At 38.1% G+C, this 24,484-nt stretch overlaps 1 protein-coding gene and 1 non-coding gene across 6 annotated transcripts in view; both read right to left on the minus strand.

Moving 5' to 3' along the window:
- The window catches only part of ITSN2 (intersectin 2), a 152,977-nt gene that overhangs the window by 65,362 nt on the left and 63,131 nt on the right, over positions 1-24,484 (minus strand). For 4 of the 5 annotated variants that reach the window (XM_007971318.3, XM_007971317.3, XM_073022810.1 and 1 more), the window contains exons 14-17: positions 22,801-22,941; positions 20,841-20,928; positions 13,398-13,537; positions 2,953-3,089 (exon numbers count right to left, since the gene is read on the minus strand). In XM_007971318.3, coding sequence (XP_007969509.2) covers positions 2,953-3,089; positions 13,398-13,537; positions 20,841-20,928; positions 22,801-22,941 — 506 coding nt within the window. Of the gene's footprint in view, positions 1-2,952; positions 3,090-11,950; positions 12,032-13,397; positions 13,538-20,840; positions 20,929-22,800; positions 22,942-24,484 lie in introns of all 5 variants that reach the window. The other variant, XM_007971313.3, reaches the window with a different exon arrangement.
- On the minus strand, positions 861-988 carry LOC119627446 (small Cajal body-specific RNA 21). The gene has a single exon (XR_005243639.1).

Below are 24,484 nucleotides of genomic sequence, written 5' to 3' on the forward strand. Positions count from 1 at the left end.
AGAACTCATGCATCTTACAAGTTGATGGGTGCTGACGAGTTGATGGGTGCAGCACACCAATATGGCACAAGTACACATATGTAACAAACCTGCACATTTGTACACATGTACCCTAGAACTTTAAAAAAAAAAAAAAAAAAAAAAAAAGAACTCATGCATCTTATAGTTCTCCCTTGCATGTATTTTCACAACCTTACTCAGAGCGGCTACCACTAAATTTAGCACCTTCTCCAAGTCTCAGCACTATCGAGGCAGTGAAATTATAGCCGGATACATTCCTGAGATTTGTCAGCATATATACCCTACCGAAGTGGGAACACTGGCATAATTCCACATCTCTATTCCTTAATTCCTGAAGGAATCTGGAAATCCTGGATAATTCAAAATATTGTAGGCTCTTAGTCATCAATGTTTTCTCCTTATCCACCAACTGTTTCAGACTTCATACTGCTGGTTCAGTAGCCCATTTACTAGATTCCTTCCAACACTTTCCAAACCTCCTTCATCCTCTATCATGTTATAGAATGCTTCCTCTGGCAACTTTCTTAACTGACTTCCGGTTCTCCTGTGAGGAAAATGCTTCTCTTGCAGTCCTCACTTAATTTCAACTAATATCCCCTTTCTCAGTTCCTCTGTAACTTTCCACGACATTTTTACAAGCCTAGTAATTAATACCCAGTTAGCTTTCATTTGAATTTGTATAGCATTATAAATATCACTATCAGAGTACTTAGCACATATTTAGCACAACAACAACAACAAAAAAACCAGAGGGCTCATTAAATTAAACATTTCTATATATTTTTTTAAGCTCTTCATTCTTTCCATCAACTCCTCCTGCCAGGTTATCATGGCCACATAAATATGGGACTAGGACAACCTGGATAAGGCTCCTTGCTTAATTTAAGGAAAGGATGCCAGGCTCCTCTACTCTAGGCTTACTGAGGGGTGGTACTTGGCTGAGCTCAACCTGCAGGAAACCAGGCCAGAATTCTGGCAAACTTTATGTAAGAGTTAGTAGTTGAGAAACTGGTCCAGTGTCACAGGATGCCTCAGAAGCTGGGCAAAGGGCAAAGAGGCCACATCTACAATGTGAAAGCCTATTACCAATACCTTGGGGGAAAGAAGGGAAATATACCTGGGCAAATGGCCAATCAAACCAAGATGTGGTACTAAGACACAGCTTCAGACTGAGTAGGTCCTACACGTAATTCTGTTCTCTTTGATTTATCTTCTCTACTACCTATGTGCAAGGATGATTAATGAAATAAAATGCGTATAACTAGTATAATCTTTTGGCCTGAAAGGAATTGTGAACATGATGAAGAAGGATTAGGGTAACTGCACATGTCAATAGCAAGTTCTGAAAAAGGATTACCTGTGTAACTATTGCACAGCTCCCTTATGTAATTAAGGGACACAAGTTAAGCAGTAAATAAGAACTACTTCGTTTGAACTTTACTTTCTCTACTTCTATATTATTCTATTATCTCATTAGGAGGCCACAAAAATAGGGGTCTAGATCACCAGGCACAGTGGTTCACATCTATAATCCCAGCACTTCAGAAGGCCAAGACAGGCAGATCGCTTGAGCCCAGGAGTTTGAGACCGGCCTGGGCAACATAGTGAGGCCTCATCTCTATTAAAATTGAAAATAAATTAGCAGGGAGTGGTGGTGCATGCCTATATTCCCAGCTACTCAGTGGGGGCTTAGGCGGGAGGATTGCTTGAGCCCAGGAGGTTGAGGCTGCAGTGATCCCTGATCATGCCACTGCAATCCGGCCTGGGTGACAGAACAAGGACCCTGTCTCAAAATAAATAAATGGGGGTCTAGGAGTACACAATATTATAGTTATTTGTTTAATTGTCTGAATCCCCTATTAGAATTATGAGAAACCCAGGGGCAAGGAGTAATCCAAAGTCCACCAGCACCACAGCCAACAACAGCCACTCAAAAAAACGTGTTGGAGGTGGTTACTTCGAAACTCATTCAGAATAGAGGCCTGATAAATGCTGATGTGTCTTTCTTGCCTCCCTAGTAACTATAAGCTTTTTCATAGAAATTACTCATCTACTCTTTACCAAGGCAAAGAAATACTGGTTCATCCATATTTGTTAACTAATTATACCACTTTCTGACACTAGAGAACTTGGAAGAAAAAAGAAAGAGAGGAATATATTAGAAAAATAATCTTAACGGCAGAAAAATATCATGCAAAGTTTCTAAATGAATAATTCTAGGCTTCGGATACCACAAATGTCTTACTTGTCCTTACTATAAATGGAGGCAATTAATATATCTCACTGATAAAAAGAGAAATGCATCAGTGTGGCATTCTACATTCAGTATTACTATATACAATTATGATCTTTCAGGAAACTAACAGATTTACCAAGGAAAGATGGAATTAATGAGTGTTTACTATGTGCAACAAATTATACTTAGTTCTTTAGCTATATTATTTTATTTTTTAACTTAAGAGACAAGGTCTTGCTGTGTTGCCCAGGCTGGCCTTGAACTCCTGGGCTCAAGTGATGATCCTGCCTCAGCCTCCCAAGTAGCTTGGGACTACAGGCGTGTGTCACCATGCCCAGTTCCAGCTACATTATTTAATACAATTACCTACGAGATATGCATTATTGTCTCTCTTTTCAGATGGAGTAACTGAGGTTTAGAAAGATAAAATAACTTAACCAAGGTCACCCAGGTAGTAAGTGGTAGAGCAAGAATTCTAATACAGGTTTGACTCCAAAGTCTGTTATTTTTCACTAGTGGAAAATAAAATCAGTTACTGCAAACTTGATCCCTAAAAGGACTGAACTTATGAGATCTAGAATCTGATTAGGATAATCCCTTTATTTTCCTTAAATTTTCATAAACTAAAGATATGAGCAACAAAATTACAATTCTAATGCAATCTAGCACAATAAACAAATCAGCTATATTACTACCTTGCAGCCTCATCTTCTAGTTTCTTTTTCTGTATTAGTTCTAATCTTTTTCTTTCAATTTCCTTCAACTTGTCACGTTTGATCTTATAAAGTTGTTCAAGGGCTAACTGCTGTGTGTTGCAGGTTTCTCTCAATTCCTAAGGAGAAAAAGAAAATAAGTCAATATGTGAATGATTTAAATATGCTTGTCATATGTATTCACGTGGCATTTGCATTAAAAGATAAAAATCCTAAAGCAAGTTGAACTACATTTAAAAGATTTAAAGTTTTAAAAAATATCTAGATGATTAAAAAAAACCTTAAGTATCTAAATCATATAGCCCCTGAGATAAACACATTAAAATAGTGTACTTTTCCATCAATTCATTTCTATGGAACACACTCTTTCACAAGCCAGTGCTTTGATTTGGTACCTAATTTTCAATTGAAAAAAGCAATCCATTAAAAATATGGGGGAATAATTTGCTTGTTATAACATCTGAAGAGAAATTGTTCAGCCATGTTTCTGACATATATAGTTCAACCAAATTATTTTTATCCATTATGATCTTGAACTAAACACAGAATTATTAAATAATATAGTTCAAAACTAAAAATGGAAAAGATGTCTACCTAAAATCATGACTACAATGAACCAAAATAATGAAAAGTATTCCAAACAGGAGTTGAAATAAACAACTGCTTATTGAGCATCTAGTTGTATGCTAAGTGCTATAAAGCATTCCAAGGGGATCCAATACCAGGCTGACTCCAAGTCTAGACTTTGCCTTTAAAGAGTTCACAATCTCAGTGTAGTGGCAAGTGTCAACATGCAGGGCAGAGGTAAATTCCTTAGTAGAAACTTGTGATTATCTGTTTAGCATTTTCTTTTCCTCTTCTTCAACAGCACCCTGCCTTCCTCTGGGAAACTGATCTTTCCGCCTTCCTCCCAACATCTTATGTGGTTTTAAAAGGTCTGCCAAACTCAGAGCTCCTCCCATTCCCACCAGGCGCAATTGTTTATTCCTGACCTAAAGAATCACAACGCCTTACTTCTCTGCTCAGAAATGATTGGTCCAAAGGACATAAGCATAATCCAAGCTGGCCCAGAATATTTTCCTGGGATTCACATATGTTGAAGTGGGGAGAAAGAAACCTTTCTTCAGCTTATTAAACTGAGATAAAGTAAACCTGGAGCTGCCACACAACCAAATAAGACCTGAGGATAGGAATAAAATCAACTCAGAAAAAAGAGAAGGAAAGATTAGAGACTGAGGCAGAGAGAAAGGGTATTATAGAAGCTGAATGTTCAATATTATGGCTCGGAGACCTGGGAACTGCCCCTGTCCAGCAGCCCTTCCTTGGATTCAGTTACTGGTCCTAGGATGCTTCTAATAATCACTCATTAGCTTCACTATTTTGAACTACATTTCTTTCATTTGGAATCCACAGAATCCTGAACTAGAGAGTAGAAAAAGGAGGCTGGAGGAAAGAAGTGGGGGCAAGCGGACTTAAGAGTAACCAAAAGAAACTTCACGGCAAAAGTGAGAGCTGGACAGTATTTGGGTAGAATGTTTTGGTAAAAAGTTTTTTTGGTATCAACCTATACACAATAACACAACTCCAAACTCCATTTCTTTTCAGAGATAACTATTTTATAAGTGAACCTTTTACTTGATTTAAAAGGCAGATTTGATCTGAGTACAGCATGCTGTCCAGAGACTATGTCCAACATGTCTGAGCAAAACATATACGACTTAAGCCAATAATAACGCAAATACTGCTTTTATAGCAAATTTTCCACAGCTCTCAGCTTCTAGGGTTTCATTTGTTGTACCTTTCTCTAAATTCTATTGAAAAGCAGAAGAATATAGTGGTTACAACATATGGAGAAGCAAGGTAGTTTAGTGATGAGGAACATGGATCTGGAATAAGACTAACAAGGCTTGACTCAGGCTCTGTATACCAGCTGTATAACCTTAGGAAAGTTATTTTATAGTTTCCTCATCACCAAAATGAGGTTAATTATAGTGCAAGGGTGTCCAATCTTTTAGCTTCCCTGGGCCACATGTAAAGAGGAAAAACTGTCTTGTGCCACATGTAAAATACACTAACAACAGCTGATGAGCTAAAAATAAATACATAAATAAATAAAATTGCAAAAAAAAATCTCACAATGTTTTAAGAAAGTTTACAAATTTGTGTAGGGCTGCATTCAAAGCCGTCCTGGGCCGCATGTGCAGGTTGGGGAAGCTTGTTATGATACATGCCTCACAGAGTTGTTGTGAGGATAAAATGAGTTATCCCCATTTTACTAAGTATTCCCTTACTAATCCCATTCCCTCCAGTGTCAGAGTTAATGAGCTTCCTCGTGCCATTCTGTATATTCCTCTATCATAGTGTTTTCCAACTATATGATTGCCTCCTCCACTAAAGTGAGTTTCTTGACAAGACTGTCTTTCATCAAGGTGTCTCCAGTCAACAAAGAACCTAGTACAATATGGATATTTAGTACTTATTGGACAAATGAAAAATGCATAAACAATAGTCTATGCAAATTAGTAAGATTTGAAGAGCACCACAAAGCTTGCCAAGTATTTCTTCTACTTGACTATGGTGATGTAAAAATTCCTATCTTTAGACCTATTCCTCTGGGTTAAGTCACTACTTTCAGAAGGTCCTTGTAAAAATAAACCAATCAGAATTCATTAAGAGTTGTTCTCAATCTTTTTTTTTTTTTTTTTTTTGAGATGGAGTCTCACTCTGTCGCCCAGGCTGGAGTGCAGTAGCACGATCTCAGCTCACTGCAACCTCCACCTCCCAGGTTCAAGCAATTCTCCTGCCTCAGCCTCCTGAGTAGCTGGGATTACAGGCTCATGCCACCATGCCTGGCTAATTTTTGCATTTTTAGTAGAGATGGGGTTTTAACATGTTGGCCAGGCTGGTCGTGAACTCCTGAGCTCAGGCAATCTGCCCGCCTTGGCCTCCCAAAAAGCCAAGATTACAGGCGTGAGCCACTGCGCCCAGCCAAGTTGTTCTCAATCTTAATAGAATGACAGATTATCTCCTTCACATTAAGGAACCTCTATTACTAGTTTGCTAATAAGTTTTGCTTTTAAAATCATGAATGGATATTAGGCGGGTGGCTCATGAGGTCAGGAGATCGAGACCATCCTGGCTAACACGGTGAAACTCGGTCTCTACTAAAAAAAAAATACAAAAAACTAGCTGGGCATGGTGGCGGGCGCCTGTAGTCCCAGCTACTCGGGAGGCTGAGGCAGGAGAATGGCGTGAACCCGGGAGGCAGAGCTTGCAGTGAGCCGAGATCGCGCCACTGCACTCCAGCCTGGGCAACAGAGCGAGACTCCACCTCAAAAACAAAAACAAAAACAAAACAAAAACCTTTCCTGTATCTAATGAGATGAGCATAATCTTTTTCTCCTTTAGTCTGTTTATATAGTAAATTACATTAAACTTTTCTGTACGTTAAATCATCTTTGTATGGCTGAGGTAAATCCAACTTGGTCATGGTGGGTTATGCCACCTGGAGGGGTATTACTAATGCAGATTACCCCAGATTCTTGGAAGCAGAGGGTTAAGACCTAACTCATTGAAGGAAACCACAATTCTACCATTAACAAAACACTAAAGATTTGGAGATTCTGACAGCCCCTTTCTTAAGAAGAGTGGGGGAAGATAATTTTCTTTTTTCACAAATAACAAAAATATTTGTGTATTTGTATATAAGAGTTTACAAAGCATTTTCATCTACATGCTATTTCATTTAATCATAAGACTCTGCAAAGAAGACAGGCAGATAATGTCAGCTTGTTTTGCAAAGGATGAAAGCAAAATTTGGAGGGTAAATGACAAATCGTTACACAACTGGCAGGTGGCATGGATAAGACTAGAGTTTACTTTTTTAGATTCCTAGGCCAGTACAGTTTTCATTGCACTTCACTGCTAAAGATGTGTGAATATTTTCTCTTTTTTTTTTTTTTGGGACAGAGTCTCGCTCTGTTGCCCAGGCTGGAGTGCAGCGGTATAATCTCACCTCACTGCAACCTCCGCCTCCTGGGTTCAAGTGATTCTCCTGCCTCAGTCTCCCAAGTAGCTGGGACTATAGGCACCTGCCACCACACCCGGCTTTTTGTACTTTTAGTAGAGATGAGGTTTCACTATGTTGGCCAGGCTGGTCTCAAACTCCTGATCTCATGATCTGCCTGCCTTGGCCTCCCAAAGTGTTGGGATTACAGGCATGAGCCAGAGCACCTGGCCAGATGTGTAAATTTTCTTAACGGTATAATGGCCTGTCAAATGTCTCACTTTTGAATCCACTGGCTTTTTTATTTGTCTTGGTATAACTTAAGCAAGAGTAAAAATTATTGATTCTGTACATGCATATTGCAGGTTCCAGTAAAACATAACATTCTAAGATAAATAATTTTAAATATTTTACTTCTGTTGTCACTACAAGTAGCCTAAAGGAGCAATTAACCCAGATGCTCTATCACAAAGGACCACAGCATTAGAACTAAGTGCCTGTCCTCCTCCAACACTATCAGGACCAATTCCATCTCACCTACTGATAAGACACAGCCTTTCTTCTCATTCCTTATCCCCTGAATTCTTATCTCTACAGTGCTGTTTATCCCTTAACCTGACCCAATCACCTACTCATTCTCTCCTTAAACCTCTCCACTCTCCTAGAACTTCCTCTATGTGATCAGGAAACTATCACATAGCTACCAATCTTCTCTGAATGAAAATTCTCTTACCTCTTCGCCTTCTTGGCTGACCCCTCAGGATACCACTTTTCCGCTAGTCCTCTCTCAGTTTATTATCATATACTCCATTTACATCAGGGTCAGAAGATAACTACGGTATTTTCCTTGCTCTTCATTGCCACTTTCAGATGGTTATTTCCCCCTCACTCTTACCAACTACATGCTTTTCTGGGGCTCCCACCATCCAGCAATACCATTCTCTCCTTCCTTTTTATTGTCATCTATTAGTCACCTGGTCATTCACTCACCTCACTGTTCTCCAAGTCTTTGACATCCACATAAATGATGCAATCAAAACCTCAACTCTCAGGCTGATCTCTTCATCAATGACCTTTTTAACTCTACTTAATCCATCATTCCCATTATTACACCCTGAGTCTTACTATAATCAGAAACAGAACTACCACTGACCAAATACCCCATTCTTCAAACGTAAGTTCTTACCCTTCGAACTTTTCTTACACCTGGTACATCTATATCAATAGTGTTGGTTGGTTTGTTTCTTTTTTCTGAGACAGCGTTCTGCTCTTGTTGCCCTGGTTGGAGTGCAATGGCGTGATCTTGACTCACTGCAACCTCCACCTCCCAGATTCAAGCAATTCTTCTGCCCGGGGAGCTGGGATTAAAGGCACGCACCACCACACCCAGCTACTTTTTTGTATTTTGGGTAGAGACAGGGTTTCATCATGTTGGACAGGCTGGTCTCGAACTACTGACCTCAGGTGATCCACCTGCCTCGACCTCCCAAAGTGCAGGGATTACAGGCATCAGCCACCACGCCCAGCCATCAGTAGGTTTTCGACCTCACTGAGACCATTCTGTTGACTCCCATCATTCTCTCTCTTTATTAATACCCCTTCCTCTCTTCACATCCTTCATGTCTAGTTCATGTTTCAGAGTTCATCTTCATCATAATGTTTTTGTCAAATCTGTAACTCTTTTGTCCTTCTCTTTGTGCACGTCCATTAAAGCCCCAAACCTGTAGGAACCATGAACCTATTTCATCAGCTTTCTCTGTGCTTATACCTAAACAGCTGAACATTGGTGAGGAAAAATCATACAATTAGGCATACTGTTTTCAATTTAAATACATCACCTCCAACTTCAAATAGACATTCAACACATTCAACATTGCTCAGCACACTTAGGTTTTCCTCTACTAAGCTTACATATCTGCACTGAAATGTCTATTTCATGCCTATTTCTCTCCTGAAACTTCCTAATCTTCCAGCCATTCTCCTCACTACCAGCTATAAACCTTGCCTCATTAGGCCATCAGACTACAGCTCTCTCATCTTTCCACCTCAAAATATCGATAGAACTTCCAGCATCTCCACCCCTCTCCTTCTGGCCTAGGCTGAGTTATATCATGTCCTCCTCTACCCAGGAAGATTCTTTCTGACGGTTCAACTTACTTCTGATTATAAGTCTTGAAGCTGTCGGTAAGGGAGGGGGCCAGTGAAGTACTGGGTAGAGAAAGGCGGGTTCCTGGCTAGGGCTTCACCCTCAGGCCTCTGCCCATGAACCTAGGTGAGGACAGGCACTCCTGCCTTCGCACCCAAATGTTGCATCTTCTAAGACCACTCTGGCCTGCCACACCCCCATCCTGTGCCTATAAAAACCCAAGATCCTAGAAAGGCAGAGACATAAGCAGCTGGACGTCGTGAGGAACACATTGGCGGAAGATGACACAAGAAGAGCTGGTCATCAAGAGCATGCCGGTGGAAGAGCATGTCAACAGGCACCGGCAGGCCAGCAGGCCACTGACCAGAGGAACAACGCAGAGTTTGGCCAAAGCAGTCAGAGAAGTCAGGTTGCAGCCCGACTCCAAGGTAAAACCATCCCCCTTCTGTCTCCCCCATCTGCTGAGAGCTACTTCTACTCAATAAAACCTTGTATTCATTCTCCAAGCCCACGTGTGATCCAATTCTTCCAGTACACCAAGGCAAGAAACCCTGGGATACAGAAATCCCTCTGTTCTGTCCTTGTGATAAGGAAGGGGTTCTGACTGAGCTGGGCAACACAAACTGCCTATAGACAGCAAACTAAAAAAACACCCTGTAACACACCCCCACTGGGCTTCAGCTGTAAACATTCACCCCTAGACACTGCCCTGGGGTCAGAGCCCCACAGCCTGCCCATCTGTTTGTTCCCCTAGAGGTTTGAGCAGCGGATACTGAAGAAGTGAGCCACACCCCCATCACTTGCCCTTCGAGCGGGACAAGGGAACCTTTCCTGTTTCACTGTCAACTTCCTACTCTCCACCACAAATTTACCTGCATTCATATCCATCTTCTCCCCATATGTTACACTGAAAGTATTCTTTTTATCCATTCTTTAATCTGTGCTCTCCATTCTATCTTAATCTGCTTCTTCAGGGACTTTGCTCCATCAATTACCACAATCTCAATCTTTCTCTCTTTCCCCCGCCTCCTCCTCCTTTCTTTTCTCTTTACTATTTCCTTCAAGTCTTTCTTAAAAAACAAACAAAAAAAAGGTTTTCCTTTGACCCCCATGCTTTTTTCTTTTCATTCTAAGGGTTGCTGCTACTCACTTAACCCTTCCTCAACTCTCACTCATTCCCGATCCACTGCAGTCCAGCTTCTGCTTATCACTCAAGTGAAATGGCACTTTTAGTAAGGTCTTCAAAAGTTTCCTTTTGACAAATTCAATGGATATTTTTCTTTTTCTTTTTCTTTTTTTTTTTTTGAGACCGAGTTTTGCTTTTGTTGACCAGGCTGGAGTGCAATGGCGTGATCTCAGCTCACAGCAACCTCCGCTTCCCAGGTTCAAGCGATTCTCCTGTCTCAGTTTCCTCAGTAGCTGGGATTATAGGCACCTGCCACTATGCCCAGCTAATTTTTTGTATTTTTAGTAGAGACAGGTTTTCACCATGTTGGCCATGTTGGTCTCGAACTCCTGACCTCAGGTGATCCGTTCACCTTGGCCTCCCAAAGTGCTGGGATTACAGGCATGAGCCACAGCACCCGGCCAATATTTTTTAGTACTATGTTAACTAATAACTCTATCATTTTCCAGTGACTACAGAAGACCTCTTTTCTCACTTTCTGTGACAACACAGTCTCCTGACTGCTCTGGCAGTATAGATTTCATATCTCTTTAGTTTCCTAAATTGCTCTGATGAAAGTATCAATAAGCAGTGTAAGTCTGGAAGGAAGGAAGCAGAAGGAACAAAGTAAAACAAGGGACAAGAATAACTGCTGGCCTGTGGAGAATCAAATGCTAATTGAAAGAATTAGACTATGTGAGGGAGAAGAGTCCGCAAAACATCATTAAACTTCACTTTACAGATGAAGAAACTTAGTTTAGTTTCTATGCAATCCGTAGCAAAAGTTTAAAAATCATATAATCTGGTCATTCATGCCATAACCATAAAGGCTAAAATATGGGTCCCTTGCTGCTACCATCTTTCCAATTTGCCCTACCTTTGCTCAGGTAACAAATGAACTCTACTTATCATGTTTCTGTCTTCACTGTGGTATATATATGCAAACAGGCAACTGCCCTATTGCCATCCATTTTAGTACTGAGTACAATGTGTAGTCAAAATCTGCTAGAGTCAGCAAGCAGTAAACATAAACCACATTTCTTTAAGCTCTATTAAAATATGAATTTATTGACCATTTTAAATACTCTGTATGTTATACATGGCGAAGATAACTATTTACATAATTTAAACATTTTTATTTGATGTGCAAGCATGTCTAAATATGAGCCTGGTAACTAGACCTGACTAAAGTTGCCCCTGCATTATTGGTTCTTTAAAATTGTCCTTATAACAGTATTAGGAAGCAGCTTGGTGCATATATGACATAAACTTGCCCTAGATTTCATAAAGTATTAAGTTTTATTTTAAACATTGATTTTCAGTGATATGGGTAAGTGATTTAATCTCACATTTTCCTTTGAACAGAGTTAGTAATCATCTTATCACTTAACCCACTCACAGGGATGTTGTAAAGGAACCAAATTATATTTCTAAGTGTCCTGGGCTTCTTTGGAGAAAGGTTACTGTGGGCAACCTTACTGATTTCTGGCATTAGACTCGAACAGGCAGTTAGACAGCAGAAGGATATTCAAGCAAGCAGAAAGAAAAAGGTTTATATTGTATATGTTATTTCAAACAAAGATACTCAGATAAAGGCAAAGAATAGTTTAAAAAAAAACAGTAAAGTAACTCAAAGAAAAGAAGCTAGATATTAGAAAATAACCTTAAGTAAGAGGAAGAGGTTGTTGAGACAGCTTAGCAGAGACAAAAGGCACTGAAGAACAGAGTCATCCATATTCCCACACTGTAAGATAAGGCAGATAAAAAGCCAATTAAACTATGTACAGATTTTTTTTTTAATTAATATATTTTTTTTTTTGAGACGGAGTCTCACTCTGTCGCCAGGCTGGAGTGCAGTGGTGTCATCTCGGCTCACTGCAACCTCCACCTCCTGGGTTCAAGCGATTCTCCTGCCTCAGCCTCCCAAGTAGCTGGGACTACAGGTGCATGCCACCACGCCCGGCTAATTTTTGTATTTTTAGTAGAGACGGGGTTTTACCATGTTGGCCAGGCTGGTCTCGATCTCTTGACCTCGTGATCCGCCCGCCTCGGCCTCCCAAAGTGCTGGGATTACAGGCGTGAGCCACTGCGCCCAGTTACGTAGATTTTTTAAAGAAATAATATAGGGAAGATAAGTTGGCTGGCTTGTCTAACCAGCAATGACAAATGATTTCGTTTTCTACAAAATTTTTTTCTACTGAATATATGCTTGTGTAAAGTGTATTAACATTGTTCACCTCAAATTCCCCTTCCTTACCTGAAGCCACCATGTTGTCCTTTCTTTAGCATGCTGTTTACTCTGTATTTGGTGTTAATGTTATTCTAAATAAGTCAGCATGATAAAAGCCATATGAAGAGGGAGATTTCTTATACAAAAGCTTTATGAAAAGCTTTATTTCTTACAGAGAATACTTTACGCTCTGGAAAGTTTATATTGTTAGCAAGGAATAACTGAGACTATTCCCAAATTTACATTATATGCCATGAGTCTGGTTTTTAGTTTCTTTCATAGGTATAGCTTCAGTATACAATGAACACTGTGGTGAATGATATGCAGACAGTCTATGTTTTGGACATCTGCTCTGCCACTGCGGCAAATAAAGAAACATTAACTTGCTTTTCGTGCAAAGTTCATAGTGCCAGATTCTGTTTTAGATTCCATTGATTATTGCATTATTTAACAAAGGTTAATTAAATTACACTTAACAAGGAAACAAAAGAAAAACTGTGTTGAAAGAGCCTCTACCACCTGAATTATTTCAAATTTTCCATATTTCCCATTTCTGAAAATTGCCTAGTATCACGTTGGCTGAGATCAGTTCTGTCATACTGACAAAGGCAATTGTTCTGGAAATGTATAGATGCCAATACAAACAGCACATAGTCATCAAAAACTGGAAACTGTGATAAAGTATATGTTTAGTTATATGACACTATGTCATATAACTAGAACATTAAAAACAGTCTTGAAATTCTTGTAGTGTTGAAATTATAAAATAAATTATGAAAATGTAATACATATAATAGCTTTAGCTATTTATTCTATTAAATCAAAATAATGAAGGTAAGAAGTTAGTTACCTAAAAATAAATAGTATCAAAAATAAATACCTTTAGTTGATTGTTATAAGAATCCATTTCTGATAGCTTAGATGCAGTTTCTTTTTCAAGAGCATCTAATTGTTCTTTAAGTCTTTGGCATAATTCTTGCTTTTCTAATGATTTTTTATGAAGTAAACTGACCCCTGAATCTGAAAAACAAACATCAGAGAGTTTACATTTTGTAGAAGTTCATATGTTATTACCAGCATGCCATTTACTGTTTGGTCAAATTGATGTAACTAGACCAACACGAAGGATGTATAGACATAATGTAGACCAGTACAAGAGAAAACAGTTGTTATTTCCACTTCCCAGATTATATGCTGGAAAGAGCATCAGAGGAAATGGTTATAAGCCTTGGTTCTCCATTCAAAAGGACTAGGACTTGAAGTGCAATTCTACTTTAGGAAAAATACTTCACCAATCTAATCCTCAGGTTTTTCATCTGTATAATGAGCATTATACTACATTAAATGAGGTGATGGATATAAAGCCATTGTATACTCTGGCCCACACTTAATATTCAATTAATAGAAGCTATAGTTAAAGTAGCTTTCCATTTATTCTTAGTGCTCCCAAGAACAGGGAAATATTCACAGCCAAGATTTAATAAGTATTACTAACTAGATTATTTAGTAACATTATTTTAGGAGGTAAGAACAGAAGGTTTCATTTTATATTATCTTTTTTTACATATTCATGCAGGGACGAAGAAACCAGATGGAAATATATAATGCAGAATACATTACAATAAATTAAAATAGCAATATTATCTATTTAAATGCCTATTTTTAACTTTATCATATTTTTAAAGTACAGAAGTACAAAATTTAAATAAAATGAAACATATAGAGTAAAAAATTAAAAGGCCTCCGTCTCAACTGCAAGTTCATCCCCCTTTTAGGCATTTACATTTAGATGTGTACATATTCGACTTTTATTTCCATGGGTTTTAATAGAATCATATTGTCTACATTGCTGTGCAACTTGTTTTGAATTTAATAAGATACCTTATCGATCAGGACAAATAATCTAGTTCATCCTTTTAAACTGCTCCATGGTAGTCTACATTATGGCTACTGCATAATTTATATTATCATCTTTCTGACTGGTATGAGAAGATGTGGGTCTGTACCCACTGATCAACACCTACCCATTTCCACCTCTCTCTAACCCCTGGTAACCACTCTTCTATTCTCAGTTTCCGTATAGGAATTCAACTTTTTTAGATTTTATATGTAAGTGAGGTCATGCAGTATTTGTCTTTCTGTAACTGACTTACTGCATTTAGCATAAGGGAGTGCAAATATCTCTTTGAGACAGTAATTTTGTTTCCTTTGAATATACATTCAGAAGTGAGACTGCTGTATCATACAAGAGTTTAATTTTTTTTAGAAACCTTCATACTGTTTTCCATAACAGCTATACCAATTTACATTCCTCCAACAGTGTACATGGGTTCCCTTGTCCCCCCTCACTACCACTCGTTAGCTCTGATCTTTTTGATAACAGCCATCCTAACAGGTGTGAGGTGATATTATATTTCAGTGTGGTTTAGATATGCATTTCCCTGATGATTAATAATGTTGAGTACCTTTTTAAGTACCTCTTTACCATTTTTAAGTCTTCTTTGGAGAAATGTCCACTCACGTCCTTTGCCCATTTTGAAATTGGGTTTTTTGATTTTTGGTATTGAGTTATATATATTCCCTGTATTTTGGATATAAACCACTTATCAGATATATGGCTCACAAGTATTTTCTCCCATCCCATAGACTGCCTTTTCATCTTGTTGTTTCCTTTACTGTGCAGAAGCTTTTTAGTTTGATGTAGTCCCACTTGTTCATTTTTGTTTCCTGAACTTTTGGAGTAATATCCAAAAAATCATTGCCAAGCTCAATGTCAAGAGCTTTTGTCTATGTTTCCTTCTAGGAGTTTTATGGTTTCATGTCTTATGTTTAATCCATTTTGAGCTGATTTTTGAGTATGGTATAAGAGTCCAATTTCATTCTTTTGCAGGTGGATATCCAGTTTTCCCAATGCCATTTATCGATGAGGCTATCCTTTTCCCATTGTGTCTTCTTAATGCCCTTGTCAAAAATTAGTTGACCATATATACTTGGGTTTATTTTTGGGCTATTTCATAAGTCTATATGTCTCATAATTGAGAAAAAATTGTATATATTGTATGCATGTTGTTTTAAAATATGTTTACATTGTAAAATGGCTAAATTGAGCTGATTAACATATGCATAATTGAGCTGATTAACACAATGCATACGTTAATTAGCTGGGCTCTCTATTCTATTCCATAAGTCTGTCTTTTGTACTCAACAATTAAAAAATGTATATACAGTATGCATGTTGTTCTGAAATATATACACATTGTAAAATGGCTAAATTGAGCTAATTAACATATGCATTACCTCACATACTTACCATTTTTGTGGTGAGAACACTTAAAATCTATTCTCTTAGCAACTTTGAAGAATACAATGCACTGTTACTAACTATAGTCACCAGGTTATACAATAGATTTCTTGAACTTATTCCTCCTATCTAATTGAAATGTTGATTTCCTTTGAGCAAACTCCCAGTGATCCCCTTTTCTCCCACCAGCTCTGGTAGCCACCATTCTATTCTCTACTTTTATGGATAAATATACACACTCCACAAATAAATGAAACCATATTGTATTTGTCTTTCTGTGCCTGGCTTATTTTGCTTAATGTAACATCCTGCAGGTTCACCCATGTTGCCCCTATGTCTGTCTTTATGCCAGTACCATACTGTTCTGATTACTATAGCTTCATAATATTTGCAAATAGGCAGTGTGATGCTTCCAACTTTGTTTTTCTTTCTCAAGACTGCTTTGGTTATTTGAAGTCTTCTGTGATTCCATATACGTTTTAAAATTGCTTTTTCTATTTCTGTGAAAGTGCTATTGGAATTCTGATAGGGATTGTGTTGAATCTGTATACTGCTTTGGGTAGTACGGATAATTTTAAAAATAATAATTCTTCCAATACATGAACATGGAGTATCTTTCCATTTATTTATGTCTTTTTCAATTTCTCCCATCAATGTTTTACAGTTTTCAGTTACAGATATTTCCCCTCCTTGGTCAAATTTATTCCTAAGTATTTAATTATTTTTGATGCCGTCATAAATAACATTGTTTTCTTGGTCTCTTTTTTGAATAGTTATTGGTGTAAAAAATGCAACTGATTTTTGTATGCTGATTTTGTGTCCTACAACTTTACTCAATTCATTTATTAGTTCTAAGTTTTATAGACATCTTCAGGGTTTTCAACATACAGGATCATGTCATCTGCAAACAGGGATAATGTTACTACTACTTTTATAATTTGAATGTTTTTTATTCCTTTTTCTTGTCTGAGTAGTCTTGCTAGTACTTCCAGTATTATGTTGAACAGAAGTGGTGAAAGTGCATATCCCCACCTCATACCAGATCTTAGATCGAGCTTATCCAACCCATAGGCCGTGGACCGCATGCGGCCCAGGATGGCTTTCAATGGGGTCCAACACAAATTCATCAACTTTCTTAAAACATTATGAGATTTTTTTAGCACTCATCAGCTATTATCAGTGTCAGTGGATTTTATGTGTGGCCCAAGATGATTATTCTTCCAATGTGATCCAGGGAAGCCAAAAGATTGGACACCCCTGTCTTAGATGAAAAGTCTTTAGTTTCCCCCCATTGATTATGATAGCTGTGAGCTTTTCATAAATGGCCTTTATTATGTTGAAGAAATTTCCTTCTATATCTGTTTTTTTGAGAGTTTTTATCATGAAAGGATGTTAAACTTTGTCAAATACTCATTCTGTTATTTATTGAGATGATCATGTGGTTCATAGATTTTTGTCTTTCATTCTGTTAATGCATACTTTAAATTTTGACAGAAATTGCCAAACTACTATTCCAAAAAGCTGTATCAACTTACGACACCAACAATACCTGTTTCTGCAAACCCTCATCTATACTGGATATTATTAATCTTTTTTTCATTTTTGCTAATTGGCAAAAAAGAAACCTGATTGTTATTTTAATTTATATTTTCTTGATAACCAGTGAAGTCAAAGAAACATCTATTTATGCTTCCGGCCACGGTCTTGAATTGTTAGGTCTTATCCTTTGCCTATATTTTTCTATTGGGTTGTCGTAATTTTTGATTTGTAGAAGCTCTAAATTCTTGTATTACATGTACTTCAAATTTTTTAGTGTTTATGCTGTCTTTCATTATGACTTTTTCATTTTTATATCATCAAATCTGTAAATAATTTTCTTCATGACTCTATATATTGTTTAAAGAGACTTTCCTCATACCAAGATTATAAAATATTTTCCAGTTTTATAATAGTTTTTCTTAAGTTGTTTTTATGTTTAGCCTGCTAGTTTATCTAGAATTTATTTCTGTACACAGAGAGCAGTAAAGAGCTCCCCTGCAACTCTTTCAGATAATCCACTGTCTCCCAAATCACTTACTGAAAGTCCATCTTTTCCCCACTAATGTTAAGTGCCAACTTTATCTTATCCTAAGTTGCCATTCATGCATAGGTTTTTGTCTAGACTCTATTCAATTCCATTGTTCTACTTTTCTATTTCTGATCAATAACAAACTATTTTAGGCACTCTAACTTTCATATCTTATGTTTTGATATCTGATAGGGTTAGTCTCCTCCCCCCTACCAAAGTTTTTCTTTTTCAAGTTTTGCCTAATCTTGTACAATTTATTTTCTAGATGAATTTGTCAGTTATCTTGCCAAGTTTCATTTAAAGAAACCCAAAAAGAACAGAATATATGAATTAGGAGAGAACTGACGTAGTATTCATGTATAATATAACATTAAGCTAGTTCATTTAGGAACACAAAATGTCTCTAGTTACTCAGGAATCTATTTTTTTATTTTTATTTTTTGAGACAGAGTCTCACTCTACTGCCCAGGCTGGAGTGCAGTGGCACCATCTCAGCCCACTGCAACCTCTGCCTCCCACGTTCAAGTGATTCTAATGCTTCAGACTTCCGAGTAGCTGAGACCACAGATGCGTGCCACCACCCCTGCTGATTTTTGCATTTTTAATAGTGATGGGGTTTCACCACGTTAGCCAGGCTGGTCTCAAACTCCTGGCTTCAAGTGATCTGCCCACTTCAGCATCTTAAAGTGCTGGGATTACAGGCATGAGTCACAGTGCCCAGCCTATTCAGGAATCTTTCATGTCTATCAGCAAAGTGTTATAGCTGCATATTTCTTCTTCTTTTTTTTTTTTGAGACAGAGTCTCGCTCTGTCACCAGGTTACAGTGCAGTGGCGTGACCTCAGCTCACTGCAACCTCCACCTCCCAAGTTCAAGTGATTCTCCTGCCTTAGCCTCCTGAGTAGCTGGGACTACAGGCGTGCGCCACCATGCCCAGCTAATTTTTGTATTTTTAGTAGAGACAGCATATCACCATGTTGGCCAGGATGATCTCGATCTCTTGACCTCGTGATCCTCCCGCCTTGGCCTCCCAAAGTGCTAGGATTGCAGGTGTGAGCCACTGCACCTGGCCCATATTTCTTCTTTATTCATAACAATGTATATCACTAATAATGCATATTTTAATACCAAATTTGATGATATACATGAACACTATGTTGGCTAACTGGAAGATAAGACAAAGAACATGGTAGTACAGTGGGCTTTACAGTCAGACATGAATTTGACTACTATGATTGCATCATCCTGGGTAACTACTTAATCTCCTGAACCTCAGTTTTCCTGAGCTACACAATGGGAATAATAACTATACCACAGGGTTATTGTAAAGATTAAAGGAAAGAATGCAACAAAACTGACTTACACAGTGCTTGGCACATGGCTGGTAATCTTAAATGGCAACTGTTATAGGGAAAGGAATCTAAGGGATACAGGGTACTTTTCAAATCCCAAACAAAAGCTTCCTATTTTAAATTGGACTATGGCTAAATAAATAAATAGGTAACAGCTGCACTGGATTACATTTCACAGAGAAAGAACAGCCCCATCACGTCCTCAATAAGAGATATTCTATATTTTATTCACAATTCAAATAGGAACAACGACAACAATGACAATAATAAAGACATATTTCTGCCACTGTGCAGATCAGGTGGGTTAGCTCGCCCTGCCTCTGGAATGCCTGTGTAGGGGTGAGGTGGGGGCTGATATACTTTGAACAGAAAAGAATCAAGTATAAGGAACACTGTCTGAGCAGGGACATGGACAGACCACATCAGTGGAAGGCGGGAGAAACAATAAAAATAGTTCACGAGAGTGAACTTTATTTCTGATACTTCTTCCACATGAAGGACCCTGTACTAGCCCAACAATCCCAGCTTCTTTCCTTCCTTTCACTAAATGGTGAGCTCAAGATAAGGACCTAGGAATGTACAGCCTAGACTCCTCCTAGCCCTCGCTCTCTAGAGACTTAACTGCCCACAGGAAACCTGCATTCTACTTTGTTCATGAATTCAGTGTTTTATAGGTGCAACTATACCACCCACAGATAAACCATGCTGCCTAAAATCAGCTTCATCAATAATGAGATAGTGATTTGGTCTCTCATTTGTCTTGTTCCTTTGCCTTATTTCTTAATTTGTTCAGAACTTGGGCAAAGAAGGGGATACAATTTACTGAACTTCGTAAACAGCCAAAAGTATAATAAAGAGACCTACAATGGAAAAACTGACATGATAGAGACTTAATGAGTGACATTTAGGATACTTGAGTCAGTTGTAACACAACATCTGCAGATTTGCTTTTCTTTAAATAAACCTTGTTTCTGCTACACTTTTATTGGTATGGTATCCAATACAGAGAATTTTTTTCAGTTTTCTCATTGGGACCTGAGCAAAAACAAAAAAAGTCACAATCCCATAAATTATCCTGGAATGTTTAGTTCCACCAGTGTCAGAGGGCCAAGATGGTAAAATTCTTTGTATGAAGCACAGAGTTAGATAATACAAAGGGTCTGGGCAGGGCATACCATCCTGCTTAAGCCTATGACTGCTGCATGCTAACACCCTAGAATTCCAGGTGCGGCCCCACCGTAAAGCCTCCTCCTGAACAGGTCTTTAAAATCAGTGCAGGACTTTTCAAAATGCACATGTAGTCTTGTGTTAGAGCCAAATTTAGATCTTATAGTCTAATACTTTCTTTGATATTTCAATTATATAAATAAAAATATCATCAAGATATGAAGTCATACCACAATCATTACTATTTTATTTTTATCTACTTTTTATCACTAAAAATGCTCTAACATCTGCGATAATGTTTTTCACATTATTTTTAAACTTACAGGCAAAAAGTGTTATTTATAACAGAATACTTTTTCTAATTTTAAAAAAGTAACAAGGTTACTGACATATTCAGAAAAGGATACAAGTAATCAGACAAACCTTAGAGACTTACCAGGTGTGTTACTGAACTGCATGTTTTTAATTCTTTCATTTAATAATTGCTTCTCAGGTACCAGATAGATAAGCTTATTCTGATACTCCTTATAAAAAGAAAAAAGTAGCAGATTAAAATGTTATAATATTGTCCAACAGTTTTTTTGAAAACTTTAAAACAGGATTTACTCATCTTTGAAACTTACTTTAGAAATAATACATAGTTGTAAACTGCTTACAACTTATGAAGCAACTAGAATGAAATTATGCCAAGAAATATTTAAGCCAAAGTCAATTTTGAGTGACTGGCTGAAATTAAAAGGCAGTGAAGAAAGTCTTTGTAAATGGGGTGTCTAGAAGCCTGCAATTTTCAGATTATTGATGAATGACAGCAGAGCGGAGCTAGATGGTGTGTATAAGCATGCCATGACACTCCAGGATGAATATGTGTATATCAAAGAGGGACTAAACACCAGGTGCCAGGTGCGGTGGCTCACGCCTGTAATCTCAGCACTTTAGGAGGCCAAGGCAGGTGGATCACTTGAGGTCAGGAGTTCAAGACCAGCCTGATCAACATGGTGAAACCCCGTCTCCACTAAAAATACAAAAATTAGCCAGGTGTGGTGATGGGTGCCTGTAATCCCAGCTACTCAGAAGGCTGAGGCAGGAGAATTGCTTGAGGCTGGGAGGCAGAAGTTGCAGTGAGCTAAGATCATGCCACTGCACTCCAGCCTGGGTGACAGAGGGAAAAAAAAAAAAGAGGGACTAAAAACTAGGAAAGCAGGTTTAAATCAGATAGAAAATGTTTTTGGCTTTTATCTCTCCTGTAACAAAGCAAAGACTGATTAATTGCCAATTCATGCAGTAAGAGAAAATGGATAAGAGAACTCTAGAGATGCAGAAGGCTTCCCCAGCCCCATTGTGCAAATAGTAATTATTGAACCAGACCCTACTGCACAAGTAAAGAAGAGAATTACCAGGACCCCAAGGGACACATTCAAGTTCTCATCATAATTTTAAAAAGAATAACTTAAAGTCAAAATTTCCTGAAATTAGTAGCAATAACCTTATTTTAATGTATGTTATGGTCTGAATGTTGATATGTCCCCAACATTCATATGTTGGAACCTAACTCCCAATGCAGTACTATTAAGTAGGGCTTTAGGAGGCTCCACACTCATTCATGAGATGACTGTCCTTATAAAGGAAGTTGAAGGAACTGCCTTACCCTTTCTGCATGTGAAGATTCAGCAAGAAGGCATTAGTTTTAAAGGAGACAGCAAGCCCTCATCCCACACTGAATCTGCCAACACCTTGATCTTGGACTTCTCAGTCTCTAGAACTATGAGTAATAAATTTCTGTTGCTCATAAATTACCCAGTCTAAGGTCTTTTGTTATAGCAAAAGTAATGAATTAAGAATGCATAAACATTGTTAAAGAGTTAAAACTCAAAGTGGTAAATGTCCACTTATGTACATATATTAAGCAAAACTTAACCAGACGTGTAGCAGAGTTTTAGTTTTAGTAGGTCTATGGACTTCCCGATATTGTATACAGGATTGTGTGTATTTAGATCACAAGTCTATTAAAGACTCAAAGGTTATTGACCCCCAAAACAAAACTCTATTGGAAGAACTGTTTTGTTTTTTGAGATGGATTCTCGCTCTATCACCCATGCTGGAGTACAGTGGTGCGATCTTGGTTCACTGCAACCTCTGCCTCCTGGATTCAAGCAATTCTCCTGCCTCAGTCTCCGGAATAGCTGGGATTACAGGCATGTGCCACCACACCCAGCTAATTTTTTTGTATTTTTAGTAGAGACGGGATTTCGCCCTGTTGACCAGGCTGGTCTCGAACTCCTGACCTCAAGGGATCCACTCGCCTCAGCCTCCCAAAGTGCTAGGATTACAGCCATGCTCAGCCCAGGAGAACCAGTAATTGTATATGTTTAAGAACAATTTAGCAGCGAAGGGCTTACCTGAAGTTCCTGTTGAAGTTGCTTGATTTCCATAATTTCCAAGTCACACTGCTTATCCAGAACTTCCAGCTCAGTCTTTTGAGTTTGCTTTTTGAGTCGGACATCCTGAAGTCTGCCTGAGATCTGCTGATGTTTGCCATTCTATAGGAAGATCATATAAATATAGAGTAACATAAAATGCTAACAGAAAATGTTTCTACAAGGAGAATAATATTTTTAGTTAAATTTTAAAACGTCAGTTATATTCATATTCATCCTGAAACAAATGCTTAAAACCAAGTGGAATGTGTTTCAGAGTTGTGTCTGTTAACTCAAGTTATTAGTGGGAAACATACTGTCAGAGTGCAAGATCCCATATGTTAGTATGGGAAAGCAGAAACATAACACATTGAATTTTTTTCTGAATTCAGCATTAATTAGACAATATTAATTAACAATATTAATATCAGAGACACTCTCAAAGAATGATGAGGAGGAATAAATGTTTGCATGTGATGTTCAGCATTACCTTCTCTGAACTTCTATTTCTACCCTAAATATTGCCATCTAATTTCCTCTAATGAAACAGTGCCCAGGAGGAACGTTTTGGCAACAGTTCTGTTCTATACTAATATTCTTCTCCTTTTTTCCTCTTCTTCTGCAAAGAAATCAAACCAAACAGCAGAGATTCTCAACAGGACCTAAGAAGAAGGGTGACATGGGGGGTTATGGGCTGAACTGTGTCCCCCAAAATTCATGTTAAAGTCTCAAGCCTCAGTACCTCAGAATGTGACAATATTTGGAGACAGGGCCTTTAAAGAGGTGATTAAGGTTAAACAAAGTCATACGGGTGGACCCTAATTCAGTCTAACTGGTGTCCTTATTAGAAGTGGAAATCTGAACACAAAAGGCATCAGAGATAAACACGCTCAGAGAAAAGACCATATAAGGACACAACGAACGATGGCCACCTGCAAGCCACCAAAAGAGGCCTTGCAAGAAACTAAGCCTATGGATACCTTGGTCTTAGATCTTAGGAGCTGTGAAAAAATTAATTTCTGTTGTTTAAGCCACCTAGCCTGCCGTATTTTGTTACAGCAGCCCTACCAAACTAATAGAGTAGAGTGAGGGGAAATGACATCCCTGGTTAAAAATCACTGATGAAAAGTTTTACTGAAGAGTATGTTTCATATTTGAAATACATACACTGAAAGGAATATGTGTATCTATGCTGGAGCTCACATTCTTATCCTCAGCATGGGATATGTATAGGCTCTGGACCTTTCCAGACTCTGCACATTCACCTGTTACTGTGCTTCGTGTTATGCACCAATTCTTGAGGGAAAACCAGTCAATCTTAAGGTCTCTTCCCATTATATATAGTCAAGATGACACATACATATTAAAATAGTGCAAAGAAGTTAAAAGTTTTTTGCAACTGTTTTGTAGTACTCTGGCATGATTAATACTTGTGGTATGTATGTCTATCCATTTGAAGGCATAGAATATCTCTGACTAAAGATATTGTGATGATTTAAAAAGTAATTTTTAATGTAATTCAAGTCATCAACCAAATAAAATGTTATAATCACACAAGATCTAAATCTGGCTCTACTACACGACTAGGTATGCATTTTTGCAAAACCCTACTATATGATCAAGGTAGGCTCATGGGATTCTAGGGTTGTGGCAGAATAGTGCCAGA

Source organism: Chlorocebus sabaeus, chromosome 14 (assembly GCF_047675955.1).
Source record: "Chlorocebus sabaeus isolate Y175 chromosome 14, mChlSab1.0.hap1, whole genome shotgun sequence".
NCBI lineage: Eukaryota > Metazoa > Chordata > Mammalia > Primates > Cercopithecidae > Chlorocebus > Chlorocebus sabaeus.